This window comes from Suillus discolor, assembly GCF_016758755.1.
Source record: "Suillus discolor strain FC423 chromosome Unknown F5147scaffold_216, whole genome shotgun sequence".
Lineage (NCBI taxonomy): Eukaryota > Fungi > Basidiomycota > Agaricomycetes > Boletales > Suillaceae > Suillus > Suillus discolor.
This window is the reverse complement of record NW_024541463.1, coordinates 13,516-30,106: the sequence shown is the minus strand read 5'-3', so window position 1 is coordinate 30,106 and position 16,591 is coordinate 13,516. Positions and strand designations below refer to the sequence as shown.

Genomic DNA, 16,591 nt, shown 5'->3' with positions numbered 1-16,591 from the left:
AGGTAATAAATGCTGTTCGGATCGAAAAATTTACCTCTTGGAACGTTAAGTGCTACTATAGGAACTTTATTCTTAAAGTTCACCTTCAAAACCCAATCCTACCGGCATTGGCGCATTTGCTTAGCGTTTTATAGCAACATTCGCTCCGATAGTTGTTGTTGCGCGTCACGGTTATTACTGTCTGGAAGGAGATTGACTAAAAGGCGCCGAAGCACGCTTCAGAACAATGCTCCAGTCATGGAAGCGACCGATTGCTCTTCCTTCGCTCAGTTTCAGCTCACAGACTCATCGACTTACTTCAAAGATGCTTACTAACGCAGGTAAGATAGCCTGAGAGACCTCGGTCGCACAGTCTACTCAGCATTCCGTGGTAAGTCATCTTTGCAGCCGGAAATTCCTCGATCAGAGTCGTGCTTACCTCCCCGTCAGTGTTAGTTTTTCGACTCGGACTCATCAGGGGGTTCCACTATGGTCCTGGGCACCCGTAAGTTATGGTTGTCTATCAAGCTGAAGGTGGTGACACGGTTATTTACCCTGAACAGGATGAAACCAACTCTACAAACTCTTTCTGCAACAGTCATCTTCACGCTAATTACATGCCGCAGACATTGTGCTGAGCATTCTTGAGTTGTTCCGGTAAGGGCTTTTCAATTGCAGAGTCTAATCATGTCATGGTCCTGATGATCGGAACCCACCAGGTATCATACCAGAGTCCTTTACATTGATATTGATGTTCATCATGGCGATGGGGCAGAAGAAGCGTTCACAGATCGGGTCATGACGGCCAGTTTCCACAAATATGGCGAGTATTTTCCAGGAACTGGTGAATTGCGGGTAAGTGTCATCTTGTCTTGTTGATGGAATATTGTTGACACCTATCAGGACATAGGAATAGGCAAAGGAGGATATTACTTTCCCAACTTCCCATTGCGCGATGGATTCTCAGACGAAAACTATAAATTGGTGTTCGAACCTGTGAGTGATGTTTTCTTTTCCAGCTGGCGTCTACAAGTTTTCAATACAGGTGATTTGTGAGGTCATGGAATTGTATGACCCATCGGCTATTGTTCTTCAATTTGGAACGGACTCATTGTCGGCAAACTCGGCTGCCTAAACCTATCTATGTGAGGTATGACCAAAAGTGTCACCCTTGACTTGTTTGAACTTACATTCAGGGCATGCCAACCGTGTCAATTTGTGAAGTCCTTCAACAAGCCTCCATACTACTGGGTTGGCCTTTTTTCAGTGCAGTTCTCTCACCTCGTACTGACATGATCTAGAAATACCCGTGGATGAATACTACAAGTATTTTGGACCGGACTACATCAAATACAGGGGATATGAATGCACCGGAGTACCTGGAACGTGTCAAGAATATTGTACTCGAACATCTGCGACAGATTTGGGAAAGCCTCCCGGTATTCATATGACAGGTATGGATTTGGAGGGTATTTGGAAGGTGCTGGAATGTTCATCAAACTGCCAGATATTGCTCAAGCGATGCGGACATTGCTGGTGGAAGGAGGTTTGGTATCGGTGTGGGCATCTTGAGTTCGGGTGCTGCGGGCTTGACCCATGGCTGGTCCTAGTGCACACACCACGATGGTTCGCTCCGTGTTGAGCGGACATTTGCCGATGGAAGTCGACACTCCAACGACCACAGAAAGTGGGCCTACACCTATTGAACCGGTCGTTGCCAATGGCACGACAGGAGTCATTACTCGGGCGATAAGTCGCCAAAAACAAACGATGCTACGTGCACAAGTGTAGAAAGTTGATGATTTGCTTCGACTGACCGCTTATTATCATTGCTGTCGTTATGTTGCCAATATATTAGTCGAATACCAGGAAAACGCGCAGACAGTGCATGGGACGTATTGCCAATAGTTGACTGCTCACATCAGTGGTAAAAATACCAACTTCCTAATCTGTAGAACTCCAGTCTTTGTCATATGAAACGGAAACACTGTCTCCAACCCTTAGTAAAGCTAGCAATCAATCACCAGAGGTCTCAAGCATTAATCCGGAATGCTTCTCCTACGCTTTCCACTGCCGAGAACTCGCTTCTGACACCCGAGCAAGTTAAGCGCATTGAGCTGAACCGCCTCAAAGGTACATCAATAGTAATGTTGGTGCCCACATTCACTTACTGAGTCGTTAGTAGGAATGATAACTTTATTCTCACTGATCGCAATCATTACTAACAAGCCTTGCAGCATCGCATCTGTTTTGGCAATGTCGTGCACTTGACTGCAGTTGCCTTGTGTCAAATGCAAGGAAGTGAAAATCATTTGGATGCTGTCGTTGCTGTCGTGAAGGCCACCGATACTTACTTTTCTGATTATGAGAGTCGGGGAGACTTTAAAGCGAACATTTGGCTGGTCGACTCACTAACTGGTTGACAGAACATTATTTGTATAGATGGCAATGAAGTGACTACTACTTTAGGTTACAAGCAGCAACTCATTACCAAGGGCACTCCGCACGTTGTATGCCTGTCTTGCAAATTTCAGGGTTTCTGACACTAATCCAAAAACAGGCTCGACACGGGCTACTACAGATCACCAAAACGGGCTCGAGACAAACTACCAAGTAAGGCGAGTCTCTTCTACTTATTCGAGAACAACTCATGAGAGATTTTCACGTGATCACAAGGTTGTTAGAGCTTTCGGCAAGTATATAAGACGGCCTCGCAGGTTGAACTCTTTCGTTCACCCCACTTCAAATCTCTGGCATGTCGTCTGAGAATGCACCTTCTTCGAACACATCCCTTTGTGTCCAAACATCCCCTCATGCTAGGGCAAAGCGCAAGATTGCTGCCCTCATGGAGGAGGTCGAAATTTTGAAGCAAGATAAAGCGACAAAGCAAAGGTGCGCACCTCCTTTCTCAACCACTGAAAGCAGTTTCAGTGTCTCATTGTCACTAGGAAGACGACCTATTACGTTTCACAGGGACGAGCGATTTGCCAGATGGTGGTCCTTTACACTCCCATAGAGGATCTCATTGCCGAAAATGACCGGCATTGTGAAGAAAATGCAGACAGCGACGCCACTCCGGAGTGAGTAGTATCATTGTTCATATCCTCATGTTTGTTTACGAAAAGGAACAGCCAAAACCGCCTCCAATGTGGCTATATTGAATTCATTAAAGTATTGCCGTGGCTTCATGAAAAATTGTCATGTCTTGACCATGAAGAGTTGGAAGACATGCTCAGAAAGGTACTTTCCGACACCAGTTTGTTCACTTCTTGCTCATTTTCCATTTAGCTCAAGCAGGGCGCGGATTCAGCTCATGGTGACGACACTGGAACTCTCAAAGAGCTCGTGGTGTCATGGGTAAATATTGAGTGTAATGCGACTCCCCTCATCAGAGCGGACAACAAACATCATCGGGGTTTTGTGCACGATACATGCGGTCAATTACTTTGCCCAGCGGAATGGCGCTGGGGAGATCCGATGTAAGTGATGGTCTTCGTCGCTCACATCTCACTAATATTCCGAGTCCAGCGTCAGGGCTGGCATTCACGACCATACAATTTCCTTCATCGTGTCTGAGAATTCATGGCCGGCATTCATGTACGAAGACTACCAAGCTGACGCCAAGAATCTTGAACGTGGTCTCTTCAAGTCGAAGCTGTTGGTTATGGTGAGTAACTTGATTTTTCCAACTGATTCGCATCTCATCGCATCGCAGGGGTTCAAAGCTATCTTTACCTCTCTGTCCTCTGCCAACGAAGTGGATGGCGACGGCGACGGCGCCAATATCATCGAGAACGACCGTCGTGCCAGGAGACAATCAGATCAGGCTAAAGTGAAAACGTGTGTGGCTTCTATCATAGGTATGAGGAAAGTCACTCCTCATGCGATCGCTTATGCAACTTGCCAAGTAATCATCAATGCTCGTCCCTGACTGTAAGGCTGAAATTTATTTTTGCAGATCCGTTTTGCACTCTCTAATATCACGTCTTGGCGCGCTGTAGACAGTGATTTCGATTATCAAATTTTCTGGGACAACATCGTGGATTTCTTCGAGGACGCCCCGGGTCCAGCGGCACGAGCCAGAGTTAGAGAGCTCCTTGAATGGTGGACTAGGTCAGTCATCGATCGTCAGTAACTCACTTGCATCGCTAATACCCTGTGCAGAAAAGTTTTCGGCAGAAATCATCGGGAAGACTTGACGATGGACATTGTTTCCCGGATGTCTGTGAGCGCACTTGCTGTGCAGAGACAAGAGATGGAAGATGCCATGTTTGACTCCGAATAGCTACTTAATATTTTCACTTGCTTTTTCCGCTGTCCTTCAAGGATCTATAATCATCATGTCGACTACTCTTTGCTGCACTGCATTCAGTGCAGTCCTACATTTACACTGTACCATATGCTACTAATATTATTAATATCAAAACATTTGTCTTTGAATCCATATATCTGACAGTGCGTCGCGAGCTGTCAATAAGTCTCTTCTGCTCGTTTAATTAGCTATGACAAGACACTTTCGTAAGTGGTGATTTTAACAAATAAATTTGTTTTGTAGATGACTAGACAAAAATGTGCGGTATTGCCCATCAGTTTCCAAAAGTTTTTATTTCTGTAAATGCATGAGACGTTCAGGCTATACTGTGATAATGATACATTATAAAACTAGTAATGTCAGTGTGAGGGTAATACATGAATCATTGAACTACCGAGAATTACTAGGACGTATAGCAGTGATGTATCAGTGGAGGATCCTAACCAAGCAGCTGCCAGTCCAGCTTCTTGGCTTCCATCAAGCTTAGTCAAGCACGTACCTTGCTTCCTTTTATTTTTATCCTGTCTTCCTATGCATCTTTTAATTTGTCAGCACCTATTTTCAGTTATACTGGTGCCGGGTCATGCAGCCCACCAGATAATCTATTTTTATCCTATCTCCTATGCATCTTTTATTTGTCAGCACCTATTTTCAGTTATACTGGTGCTGGGTCATGCAGCCCGCCTCCTCGTTCATTCAAAATCTTCAAATCCCACCTAGTCACCACTCCCTTTATCTTAGACGTCTGTTGGTTTAGTGTTTCACACACCATAATTCCTTTAGATATTTCTCTACAAAAAATATTGTCATATTAGCGCTTATTGATTCCTCAGGTGACTCGAACATGTTCAAATTTCGTGAGTAGGTACTATCCTGCCCTCCCAATGGCTCCACTATGCTTGTGTACCACCCCCGAGCTAGTAACGCTCGGCCCAGCCCAACCTTAAAGAATGTGTGACCTAAGATCTATGTATAGAGATCCGAGTCAGTGATGTATCAGTTGAACTCAAACGCTGCAGAAATTCGACTAAGTCCACCAAGTCAAAAGTCAATACTTCGAGTCGGCTGCGAGCTTGGGCAGTTCAGTCCTTATTATGGGTTTTCCATTCATACAGAATTAGATGACAGACTCAGAATGAGGCATTGAGGCATTAACACGACGGACTCAAGCAATACATACAATGTAGTACACGAGGAAGCCGATTATGGTATACTAACGACCGAAAGAGATGAAAGGATGAGCTACTGTGAGAGGTGAATGAAGAAACAAATGTTGGAGTGTCACTAAGAGGGCTGTTGCCGGGCATATTGTAGTACTGGGAAAAGAGCAGCTATGAATGAACACGAAAGAATTTACCTAAGTTGTACCTATGGCATTGGCAGCAGCCGCCCGGGATGACTGGAAGCGTTGTCGTTTACCTCGGCCTCCCTCGATGGGCTGCGAGTTCTCAGTGGGTAGGACCACTGCACCCTCCCTCTTCTGACGCTTTGCAGAGACTGTCTCATTGCTCTTTGTGGACTTGTGTTCAGCAGCCTTCGTTGTCGCTGGTAACACCCCACCAACTGTGGCGGGTGGAGAAGGAGTGGCCATAATAGGTTCCATGGTGGGAGGTTCAGGCACAACTGAAGATGGTTGCACAGAAGGGATTTCTACCGAAGTTGGAGAATGCGCGAGAGTAGAAGTTGCCATGGGAGCAAAGGGATTGTTGTTTGGGGCAGAAGCATAAGAATTGGCAGTTGCAGTTTTTGTGAGAACGGATGATATATGGCGAAGACGAGGAGGAGACGCTTGGCTCTGCAAAGTTGTGAGGGTGTTGTCAGAGTCGTGTCCCAAGGGACCAGCAGAATTAAGGTCTCCCAATCTCGAGGTGGAAGTTAGAGGAGATAATCTCGAAGAAGCAAACCAATCCATTCCAGAGGAAGTGGACGAAAACTCCATTGGAGAAGAGGGAGGTAACAGAGATGGCGGCTTGTAGTTGGGCGGCATCGGTAGGATTGTACTGTTGAAGTCTAGATCAACGTCGTCATCTTGAAGATCGGGGGGATCAAATTGGAAAAAGTTGTAAGCGGATTGCAACCGGGATGGTACTGACGCCATGAATGGTGTATCGGTAGTGAGCGATGTATCGGGTGAGACAGTAGCAAGTGATGTATCGGGTGAGACAGTGGCAAGTGATGTATCAGGTGTGGAAGAGGATGCGGAAGAGATGGTAGCGAGTGATATATCAGCTGTGACGGAGTTATGGGAGTTATGGGCTGGCAGTGCCTGTGTGTCTGATATATCAGCTGTGACGGAGTTATGGGAGTTATGGGAGTTATGGGCTGGCAGTGCCTGTGTGTCTGGCAGTGATGTATCATTCTGGTCAGGCGTAGTGGTTCCCTTTGATAATAATAATGCAGTGTCGGCTACATCTTGATCAGCTTCAAACAGAGACGCCAACCATTAGACGACTCACAAAATGCTCGAGATGCAAACTCAAAGTAAGGCACCATGATACTCTCCTCGAATTTCGGATATGCTTGATTGAACCGATTGCCAGCAAGGGTCGTTCCAATATGCAGGCTACTGACATCGAGTTTGCTGGCGTTCGCAGGGTCAGGACCAGCTAGTAAGACGCTGAATGTCCATCCCGTCGAATCGTGTAACTTGGTGAAAAACATGGACAGTATTTCTGTAAGTCTGCATATAACCCTGCCTACCATCAGTGATAATGAAGTGAGATAGTCAGCGTCACTCACAACTCCTTCGGCACCTCCTTCTTGTCAGGTATGGCTTCTTTCTCTTTCTCCCTCTTTTCCTTCATCTCTTGGGCCAATTTCGTGACCTCTTCCTTCACCTGCACACTTTCGTTCTCCCAGCAGGATGCTAGTTGTTTGCAGACAACCTGAATCACCCGCTTTTTGGGTTCAGGTGCATCAACTGCGTTCTTCATGGCATCGAGTTCCTCCTTGACTGCAGGCTGGACACGCGATGAGTAATACTTCTTGGCATAAACCTCTGTTGCATTGAGGGGGCGTGATTTCTTTTTGCCTGACTTGATGGTGATATCGCCAATCAGCTTGCTGACGATGGTATTCCCAGCGGTGTTTGCCCGGCGGCCTATCTTCGAATTACCAAAGTCATTGCATAGTTTGACCATCAAACGCTAGTTTCATACGTGATTAGCCAATATTTCAATACATTAATTAGGATACAAATCTTACCGTCTGAAGGGCATCCCTTGCCTTAGCCATCTGCTCGAGTCTTGCGTTCTCATCAAGGGGCTCTAATGAGCCTTCCAGAGTGATTGGCCAACATTCTTCCCACTTCTCGAAAAAGGGGGGCCAGAAAGAGTTGTAGTTCCCTTTTTTTACACTCGAGAAAGCTTTCATGGTAGGTGAGCACAAAGGTTTGCTGCTCCTCCGAGAGCCAACTATGTGGTGCCATCTTAAATGACTACTCGTCAGTGTACTAACATCAAGGTAATCTACACGTACTTTTACTGATTTGTCGCGTCGCGTGAGATGCTCTAGATAAAAGTTAGACACAATGAAAAGGATCAGTCAGACGTGTACTGATTCCTTCAGCCACAGGCGCGATAAGTACTCCCAGAAATGGTTGTCCCATTGCGCCATGACCAGACCAATAGACTCGGAGATAGTACATGAGCATCTTCGCAGAAAGATTTGCGCATAGCGTGTTTCACACTGCAAGTTGCTGTCACCAATCAATAGTCCCATGGACATAGATAGAAGTGCATGGTACTAGTACTAGGTAGTAGGTACACTAGGCGGAGAACTTGTATTCCTGGTACCACAATTCACCCTCCATGAAGGCAACCGCTAGTTCACTGTCTCTGCCTTCCGCCAGACGCAACAAGATGTCTTCCACCATCCCTACGATTTCCCTCATGAATTTGCAGATGGCATCTGCAGCACGCCACTCATCACAAATACCACACATCTGAAGGATACCATCCAGTCCGCCGTTCGCTCTGTCAATAAAATTTTCGAAATTTTCAATAGCGTGTTCGAAGATAGATTTGTCTCCGCACCCAGTAGGATCTAAATCGGGGTCAGGCATAGTCTTGGAGTACTCGTCCATGAGGAGGTCAAAGAATCGTCGTGGAGATTTGATATGCGCCATGAAGTCGTCCTTGGCATACTTGACCGCAGCAATGCAGTCTTGTAAGGTTTCACTGTTGCTAATGTCAGTTACATTGAGATATGTAAGTCAAACCCGCACGACATTGGTTCATCTTCGTCATCCAAAGGATTGTTGACTGGACAAAGTTTTTTTTCTTTGCGTACCTGATGCCGCTTTGCTAGTATAGCCTCTCGACACCTGGAATTCTCGATTAAAGCGACTCAAAGACACCGTTGGTGTATTGCTTACTTTAGATAGTGTCGTCTACGCTTGTCTCTTGCAGCTTGTACTCTATCTTGATGAGTTCTATGAATAGTTGGGCGTACCATACTGAAGAGCAGTGAAAGTCAGAGGGAAGAACGCAGCATTTAAAACGAAGTACTCACATTTGTTTGGACCAAAACAATGAGTCTTTGATTTGCCAATGAAGCACATGCGCCGATGATGGTCGGACCATAACACATGGTGCATCGAGGGACCCGCTGCCTCAATGAAATGTTGATATACAGATACCTATGTGTATGAATCAGTGTGATATGTATTGCAGCGAGTACTTACAGGACCAAAACAACGAGTCTTCGATTTGACCATAACACATGGTGCATCAAGGGACCCGCTGCCTCAATGAAATGTTGATATACAGATACCTATGTGTATGAATCAGTATGATATGCATTGCAGCGAGTACTTACATTTGTTTAAACCAAACCTTTTTAATTGGTGAATGAAGCACCTGCGAGGATGTGCGAAGATGGTCGGACCATAACACAATCTTAAGACGTTGTGACTGAGAGAGACCTGCTAGCTAGGTAGAATGCTAGTGGAAAGATAAGTGTGAGTGTGATATGTGTTATGGTAGTGCTGCCTCGCGAGAAATATCATTCTGGACTTACCTAGTGTTCAAATGCCCAAGTCCCCCTAAGTTCTAGTAAAGTCAGTAACAAGATTGTCCTTGACAAAGGTTGAACCGATAATCAATCAACAGCAAGTAGTCGTGCAGATATTGTAACAAGACAGCTAAGCAGGATGACTTGTAGAGTGACATGGTCCTTCACCGAGAACCATTCAGCTAAGATACAGGCTTGCAATGGCGAGAATGATATGTTGTAGGATGCGGTAGGACCAAAACATATGGTAGGACCGAAACTTAGAATTAAGTGTTATTAATAGCTAGCCTATGGCACATGGGCTATTTTTGTGCGGGTTGTGCTTCCAAAGGTGTTCTGTTCAAATTTTCACTGTGCTCCTCTGCTTGCTCGAACAAATATAATAGCTTGGTATTGACAATTGCACAGTGTGACTACTAAGACTAGACTACCTGTGCCACCTCACCGCGTTCTATGGCGCGCTTCATAATCCCAATACCAAGCTCAAGAGATTCTGCCTTGTGATATATGGCGCATGAAACCCCGAGCACCTTGGGGCCAGTAGCATCCCTGTCCAAAATGAATTAGTGAATGAAATGAACGGAGCACGTCTAGACTTACCATCCTGAGAAGACCCCAATATAACGACCCCTCGTTATGTAGTACAGTGGGGCGGTGACTTCAATGGGCACATTGAAGTACGTGCCGTTGTGATACTGAAGGGTGGAATTATCAGCGAGGGACGTAGCTGCATTAGCAGCATCCTCATCGTCGGATGAGTCCCCGTCATTGAGCGTGAGGATGATGACGGGCTCATGCTCATGTCCTATGGCTGGGGCGGGGGCAGGAGCAGGAGGAGCTGCAATGATGGCAGGGGAATCATCTGGAGCAGATGTGGGATCTTCACTGCCCAAAGGAGCTGTGAGACTGGCAACAGGCCCTGCAACATTGTTAAAACAAAATTAGTAATAATAAATCAAAGAAACCAGGCGGATCCACCTTCGGTAACATTTGGACTGGTGCCAGCCTGCAACGCAGCTGATATTGCTGTCCTGTCGTCGAGACAAAGACCCTGCAAGATGCCAATGAGGCCATCCAGTCGAATGGACACCATAGTGTCCGTCTGACTGGAGGGAGATGGGCTTTGAGACATGTTAACGAGGCTGTATATTGAGTGGAGGAGGATGCGAAAAGTGAATGATACATTACTCACCGGGACAGGTATTTATGCAGCAAGTGCTCTCGTAATTTGATCCTCAAGAACTCATTGTAAGTCCATGGATATTGATCAGAGGAGGTGTGGTATTGACTTATGGAACGACTCGGACATGAAATCTCAGGCTGACTAAGCTCATGCGGATCAACAGTGACTCGGATTCACCATTGTTAACGCCATGATCAAGATCATGATCAGACTGCGGATCATTCACCTTGCCGTCATCCACGCCATGATCATAATTGAAGCCTTGATTTCTGTTTCGGACGCAGCTTATATGGTGTCTGCTGCAACAGGTGACCAGCTTGTTTCTACTCCGAGGACGGTGAGTTTTGTGCCCATTAGAATTATTACGTGGAGCATTTACCTCTTGAATTACACGTACAACTCTATGTTCTATTCCGAGCCCAGTGAGTCTTTATTCTCCTTGTCATTACATGGAGTATTTACTTACTGCTTGAAGTATCATGATTCTCCATGCTTCTTTTTGGCTTTGGAGTCTTGAACGCTGGCCCTGGTCGACGACTAGGTGTAATGTTGCAGGGACGCTCAGCCAAGAGTTCCCGGATTGAACGTACTCGTTTCATACCCTCCACCGCTAATACTCCACTGTTGCAGTTACGCACAGTAGGAATCACTACTCAGGGTCGCACTCAACTACATACACATTATGTTCCCGCTCCCTCTCTCTCCATTTTTGACTCCTCAGATGCTGGTTCTGACGCAGGCCCGTGGGATGGTTGGGATGAATTGTCCCTGGAACAAGAGGAACCACAAGAGATTGATTGTCGGCTTGACAAACGCAAACGCACTGCTGCGGTGAGTATCATCGGCCTACAATTATCACACAAATTAAACATCATATATCAGGATACACCATTGCTAGCATGGATCCCCGAGCGTCAGGCCTTCCTGGATGAAACCTTGCGCCTTGAAGGTCGTGGAAATGCAGGGATCTCATGTCGTTGTGGCCTTGCTGCACCCCTTTTCAGATGTCGTGATTGCTTCAGCACACAAATGTTTTGTCAAGAGTGCGTGCTTCAAAGTCACGCGAATAATTCTTTGCACAGGATTGACGTACGTACACATTTTTATTTGCTAATATTAAAGACTGACAGGTCCCTCTAAGATGTGGAACGACTTATTTTTCCAGCGCAGCACCCTGAAACAAATGGGTCTTCGTGTGCAGCTAGGACACGAGCCAGGCGAGACATGCTACAACCCTCGTCCCTCGGCTGGTGATGACTTCGTTGTCATCGACGTCCATGGTGTGCATGAGATCGCACTGGACTTTTGTGGCTGCGCAAGCGCTCAAATCCGCTACAAGCAGTTACTTCGCGCACGATGGTATCCAGCAACTACGTCGGATCCTCGGACTGCTGCAACCTTTACTCTACTGGAGCACTTCCACATCCTGTCTTTCGAGAGCAAGGTGTCAGCGTATGAGTTCTACCATTCACTAGCGAGACGAAACAACAACGCGGGCCTGTCGCACATACAAGTAAGTAGCCACAATGTATCAGTCCTGCGAGTTACTGACATGAGACTTAGGATCGTTACTCCGCATTCATGCGTATGATTCACGAATGGCGACATCTCAGGCAACTCCGTCGTGCAGGGAGAGGCCACGACCCTGCTGGCGCCAAGGCCACGACTGCAGGCAAATTAGCCGTGCTGTGTCCGGCATGCCCCCATCCTGGCAAGAATCTACCGCAAGACTGGCAGAATGTGCCATTATTGGTTAGGTATGTAAAAAAATAAATTCAGCGGCAATTACAACTGATGGGCTGATGTTATTTGTAATGTAGGTGGAAATACGCTCTATTCATTGCAATTGATGCCAACTTCCAGCTCAAACGCAAGGTAGTATCTTCGGATAATAGAGATCCCAGCCTGAACTCTGGGTGGGCTTATTTTGTCGAGGAGGCAGCGTACAAGTCATATTTGGCTGATCAAGCTGGCGCAAAGCAAGATGTAAGTAATATTGTGACATGCAACGTTTGACTAATAGTATCCCAGCGCAGTACATGTGTTAGTCATAATGCCATCAATATGGCAGACACGAAGTCTTCGCATGGCCTGGCGGCAACAGGCGTTGGCGCAGTCGATTGCGCCAGGCATGACATGAAACTTGCGAATGGGGTCGGTGACTTGCAGAAAGGCGAAAAGTGCGTTCAATTTTTATCTAATGTCATGAGCATCGCTGATAAATGGGATATATAGATACATTAACATGGATTATCTCGTGTTCTTGGCACTCCTGGCGTTCACGGTAACGATGATCAATATGTCTTACGACATCGCATGCCAGTGGCATAAAAATCTTTGGACATGTATGGAAGCTATGCCGCCGAGGTTACACATTTCTCATACTTCCATGACCGTCCGGTTTTTTGTTCCCAAATTCCATCTGAAAGCGCACATTGACCAATGTCAATGAAACTTCTCCTTCAACTGGTCAAAACACGTGGGACGAACCGATGGCGAGGCTCCTGAGTGCGGATGGTCCAATATAAACCGGGTCGCGACGAGCACAAAGGAAATGGGTCCGGGATCGTGTCGTGATACCCTCGATGATCACTTCGGGGATTGGAACTGGAAGAAAGTTACGGCACTAGGTCTGTATTGTTTATCTGTTGGAATATTTTGGGCTTATTCGTTAATAGGCCGGACTCTCTTGCGCAAGATCAGTGACGCTGTTAAGTGGAAGAGGGAGCATGGGGAAGGACTGGCGGAGCTAGAGAGGACCATTCAGCCTATGCTCATCCTTCAGTGGAGGAAAGAGGTCGAGGCTTGGGAGGAGGATGGCTCTCAATGTAATCCATTTGAGAGCCGATATGTGTTACGACAAACGGTCGTGTGCGACTAGGATAATCTAACAGCGACAACCACGACAGTGGTACCGAGTGCTGAGAGTCGTCGGCCTTTACAGACAAGCAAAGGTTGCATACTCGAACGTAGCTCGTGGTGGTTAACGAGGGGTTACGCCGAGATGATAGCGGTTTACAGACAGTGAAAGGCGTCACTGAAGGTACGAGTCGATGTCGAGCAGGTAGCTTTAGCGGGACAAGGAGTTCAAGGGTAAACCTAGTTGATTAGACTAGTTTCTGGGTTGTACCTAGTAAGATTAAAGTAAGGAACGTCTACTTTAATCTTCAACCTTATATAAGGCTACTCTATCGTATCTAAGCTCAGCTCGAAGCTGGGTTCTAATCTGCTTATCTACTCGAGTCAGAGATAGCGTCCATGAGGCGGGCTTCTATCGTAGATAGCGTCCATGCGGTACGCTTCCATCAGAGATAGGATCCACGTGGTATCCTTCTATCTGTACATGAGGCAACACGAGGCTTGCCTTCTATCTTGATAACATAAATAGGTCTTCAGACCTATGTCATCATGTCATGTCACGTGCGGTCCAGACCGCTTATCTAAGCCGGCAGTTGCCGCTTATTGTCTATTATCATCTATCATCATCTGTCATCTATAGAGCTGGTGAGGCTCCGGTATCGTCTATAGCCGTGCGGTGGCAGAGGGCTGTCTGCTGGCGGGGGACTCGTGCCATGTTCTGTAACAATATGCTCGTGAGTAATGGTATTTCTTTAGAGTTCACAAATTAATGTCTCCCAGCTATCACACAAGCCGCAGTGCGTCTACGGCTCGCTGAGCTTGAAGCCGACGAACTTCAGGCTGGGACCAACGTCTCCCTACATACCAACATTTCTCCAACTAGATTAATCACCACCGGCATTGACCTCCAAGACCAACAGTGAGTATTTCTGTTCAACCAAGCAAGTTCACCGCAGTAACGAAGAACTCAACAAGACAGCACTTGAAGACTGATATGGCCAATGCGTCTCTTCACCCCACGGACAAGCAGAAGACTGCTATGCAGACCTGTGTCACTGCCCTTCAACGTCGGCTGGATGCTTGGGCTCATGTCCAGGAGTTATATATGCCCATCGTGTCCCAGTTTCGTCAACGATCTTCAGAAGCTGGCGTGACGAATACGATGCCGCTCAAGCCCGAGAGCTTTAAGCTGTGGCTCCCGTCTGAGCTCCAACCAACAGTATCATGTGACAAGAAGCTGGCTGCACACGAATGGGACCTACGGCACACACAGGCACAGGATGCTCTCAACGAGGTCTGTTCACATCTCCGGCTTCGGTCTCATATGTATATCTATAAAGATAGAAATGTGCGCGGTCAGGCAGCTTCTACCCATGCACAGGCCCTCATCGAAGGCGTGGAGATGAGAAAATGGGCTAGTGTTGACAAGTATCGACGTGCACGTAACGCTCTGTTAGCTCTCGGCTATCGACTCGATAAGTCGGGCTGGGACATTTCCCTTCCACCACTCTTGGATTCAGATGTAAGACCTATGGGCGATATGGAGAGACAAGGCACTGGTACGATCTCTTGGATCTGGCTAGACTCACATGTGGACAATAGCAGCTCAGAAAATGAGCGCGTTCAGGATTGTGGGTCTACTAATTCTAGTTTGATATGGTATACTGATGACATCTCTTAGGCGTTCGAGTAGAGTGGTGCAAAGCACGCGCACGCGCAAACCGTTGGTCGGAAGAAGTTGAACTTCTCCTCGAGGAGATGCGGAGAGTTATAGTCTTCTTGAAGTGGCAGGCGGAGTGGTGGGGTGGAAGGCGTAGCTCTCGAGCCTCGGAGTCGGCGGCTGAACAAGAAGGGCTGGCTGCGTATGCATGTCGACAGGCTATGCTGCATCTATCCCTTGTCGCATCCTTTCAGGCCCTATGGAAAGATGTACCGAAGTTTGTAAGCACCGCCTTGGAGATCCCACCGGACAGTGAGGATGAACCTACCATCGACGTGCAGCCCCTGTTGTATAACTGATACATCACTCATGTACTTAACACTAGGCGTTAATATATTTATATCTTGCACTAAACATAGCTTGATCACTAGGAACGAGATCAGGATGACCAGGTACTGATGACTTAGGGATCTGTAAGATCAAGAATGCCAGGTACCAACAACATACAAGATCTGTAAGATCGAGAATCCCTTGCTTCATATTCTATGCTCAGTCTATTGGGGGACTTATTGGGGGACTGTGCAACCCTGTACATTGATGTATCACAGGTCCTACAGTGCAGAGTGATTCTTGTATTACCCTTAACTACATGTGCGAGTACTTGATACATTACTCCCCCAGCTACTTGTGAGACGTTCGTTGAATGATAAGGAAAAAACCGATGTGAAGCATGACTCACTGTTGTCAACTTGCGAGCCCAGGCACTGGGTCATAGAGGCACGACGTCTGTCGCAAGCGAAGCAATGTAACTGGTATGAGGCGAAATACATGAGATGTTCGTTGAATGATAAGGGAAACACCGATGGGAAGGATGACTCACTGCTGTCAACTCTGTAATCCTCTGGAAGGTATTTGCTTTCATTACACGTTGAAAAATTGTCCCATTAATGATGAAAGTTAGAATTTTCAAGTAGATGTCGTTAAAAGTCAAAGCGGAACAAAAGTTGATCTGTCGCTCACCTATTGAACGCATCCGCTGCTCCGCAAAGGCAACACTTTTTCGCACGGATCCCCAATCGATATCTAGCAGCTAACAATTAAACATTATCGCAGTGTCTTTCACCTTCACAAATCGCAACCTTCTTTCTTTTCCCTCTCAGCACCTGTCCATATTAAACTTGATGAACCTGAGCCCGTTTATGTTTTCTTCGACACATTCAAATGAAAGAGATCACTCAGCCAATATCGTTCCTCGGCTGGTGTGCTTTGAACCTGAGCTTGTTTATGTTTTCTTAGACACATTCAAATGAAAGGGATCACTTAGCCAATATCGTTCCTCAGCTGGTGCTTAGACACATTCAAATGAAAGATATCACTTAGCCAACATCGTTCCTCAGCTGGTGTGCTTTGAACCTGAGCCCGTTTATATTTTCTCAGACACATTCAAATGAAAGAGATCACTTAGCCAATATCGTTCCTCAGCTGGTGTGCTTTCAAATTGTTGTTTCCTCGACAATGCCAAATATTCCCATGTGAAGCGGTCAGCAGATATACGAAGATTGTTGTGACGCTGTATTATATATTG

General features: G+C 46.5%; 6 protein-coding genes across 6 annotated transcripts; 3 read left to right on the top strand and 3 right to left on the bottom strand.

Moving 5' to 3' along the window:
- Positions 1 to 468: 468 nt before the first annotated feature.
- F5147DRAFT_659823 (uncharacterized protein) lies at positions 469 to 1,114 on the top strand (the record flags this gene model as incomplete). The annotated part of the gene is made up of 5 exons (XM_041434631.1): positions 469 to 484; positions 606 to 636; positions 699 to 834; positions 883 to 975; positions 1,025 to 1,114. The coding sequence occupies 5 exons, from the start codon at positions 469 to 471 to the stop codon at positions 1,112 to 1,114; spliced, it is 366 nt and encodes a 121-aa protein (XP_041284511.1).
- A 1,620-nt stretch (positions 1,115 to 2,734) lies between these two features.
- On the top strand, positions 2,735 to 4,264 carry F5147DRAFT_782472 (uncharacterized protein; the record flags this gene model as incomplete). Its single annotated transcript, XM_041442764.1, has 8 exons — positions 2,735 to 2,871; positions 2,928 to 3,059; positions 3,105 to 3,219; positions 3,268 to 3,458; positions 3,508 to 3,646; positions 3,695 to 3,886; positions 3,938 to 4,092; positions 4,144 to 4,264. The coding sequence occupies 8 exons, from the start codon at positions 2,735 to 2,737 to the stop codon at positions 4,262 to 4,264; spliced, it is 1,182 nt and encodes a 393-aa protein (XP_041284510.1).
- A 682-nt stretch (positions 4,265 to 4,946) lies between these two features.
- F5147DRAFT_659821 (uncharacterized protein) lies at positions 4,947 to 7,663 on the bottom strand (the record flags this gene model as incomplete). The annotated part of the gene is made up of 6 exons (XM_041434630.1): positions 4,947 to 5,007; positions 5,061 to 5,250; positions 5,660 to 6,712; positions 6,748 to 6,971; positions 7,031 to 7,437; positions 7,496 to 7,663. The coding sequence occupies 6 exons, from the start codon at positions 7,661 to 7,663 to the stop codon at positions 4,947 to 4,949; spliced, it is 2,103 nt and encodes a 700-aa protein (XP_041284509.1).
- A 394-nt stretch (positions 7,664 to 8,057) lies between these two features.
- On the bottom strand, positions 8,058 to 8,874 carry F5147DRAFT_782470 (uncharacterized protein; the record flags this gene model as incomplete). Its single annotated transcript, XM_041442763.1, has 4 exons — positions 8,058 to 8,469; positions 8,517 to 8,615; positions 8,667 to 8,747; positions 8,804 to 8,874. The coding sequence occupies 4 exons, from the start codon at positions 8,872 to 8,874 to the stop codon at positions 8,058 to 8,060; spliced, it is 663 nt and encodes a 220-aa protein (XP_041284508.1).
- Positions 8,875 to 9,726: 852 nt separating this feature from the next.
- F5147DRAFT_782469 (uncharacterized protein) lies at positions 9,727 to 10,436 on the bottom strand (the record flags this gene model as incomplete). The annotated part of the gene is made up of 3 exons (XM_041442762.1): positions 9,727 to 9,853; positions 9,905 to 10,223; positions 10,283 to 10,436. The coding sequence occupies 3 exons, from the start codon at positions 10,434 to 10,436 to the stop codon at positions 9,727 to 9,729; spliced, it is 600 nt and encodes a 199-aa protein (XP_041284507.1).
- A 540-nt stretch (positions 10,437 to 10,976) lies between these two features.
- On the top strand, positions 10,977 to 15,365 carry F5147DRAFT_748801 (uncharacterized protein; the record flags this gene model as incomplete). The annotated part of the gene is made up of 12 exons (XM_041440111.1): positions 10,977 to 11,318; positions 11,370 to 11,576; positions 11,629 to 12,000; positions 12,051 to 12,244; positions 12,308 to 12,473; positions 12,519 to 12,667; positions 12,723 to 12,894; positions 12,988 to 13,117; positions 13,166 to 13,315; positions 14,127 to 14,197; positions 14,335 to 14,977; positions 15,028 to 15,365. 12 exons carry the CDS (start codon positions 10,977 to 10,979, stop codon positions 15,363 to 15,365), a joined length of 2,934 nt encoding a protein of 977 aa, XP_041284506.1.
- Positions 15,366 to 16,591: the final 1,226 nt, after the last annotated feature.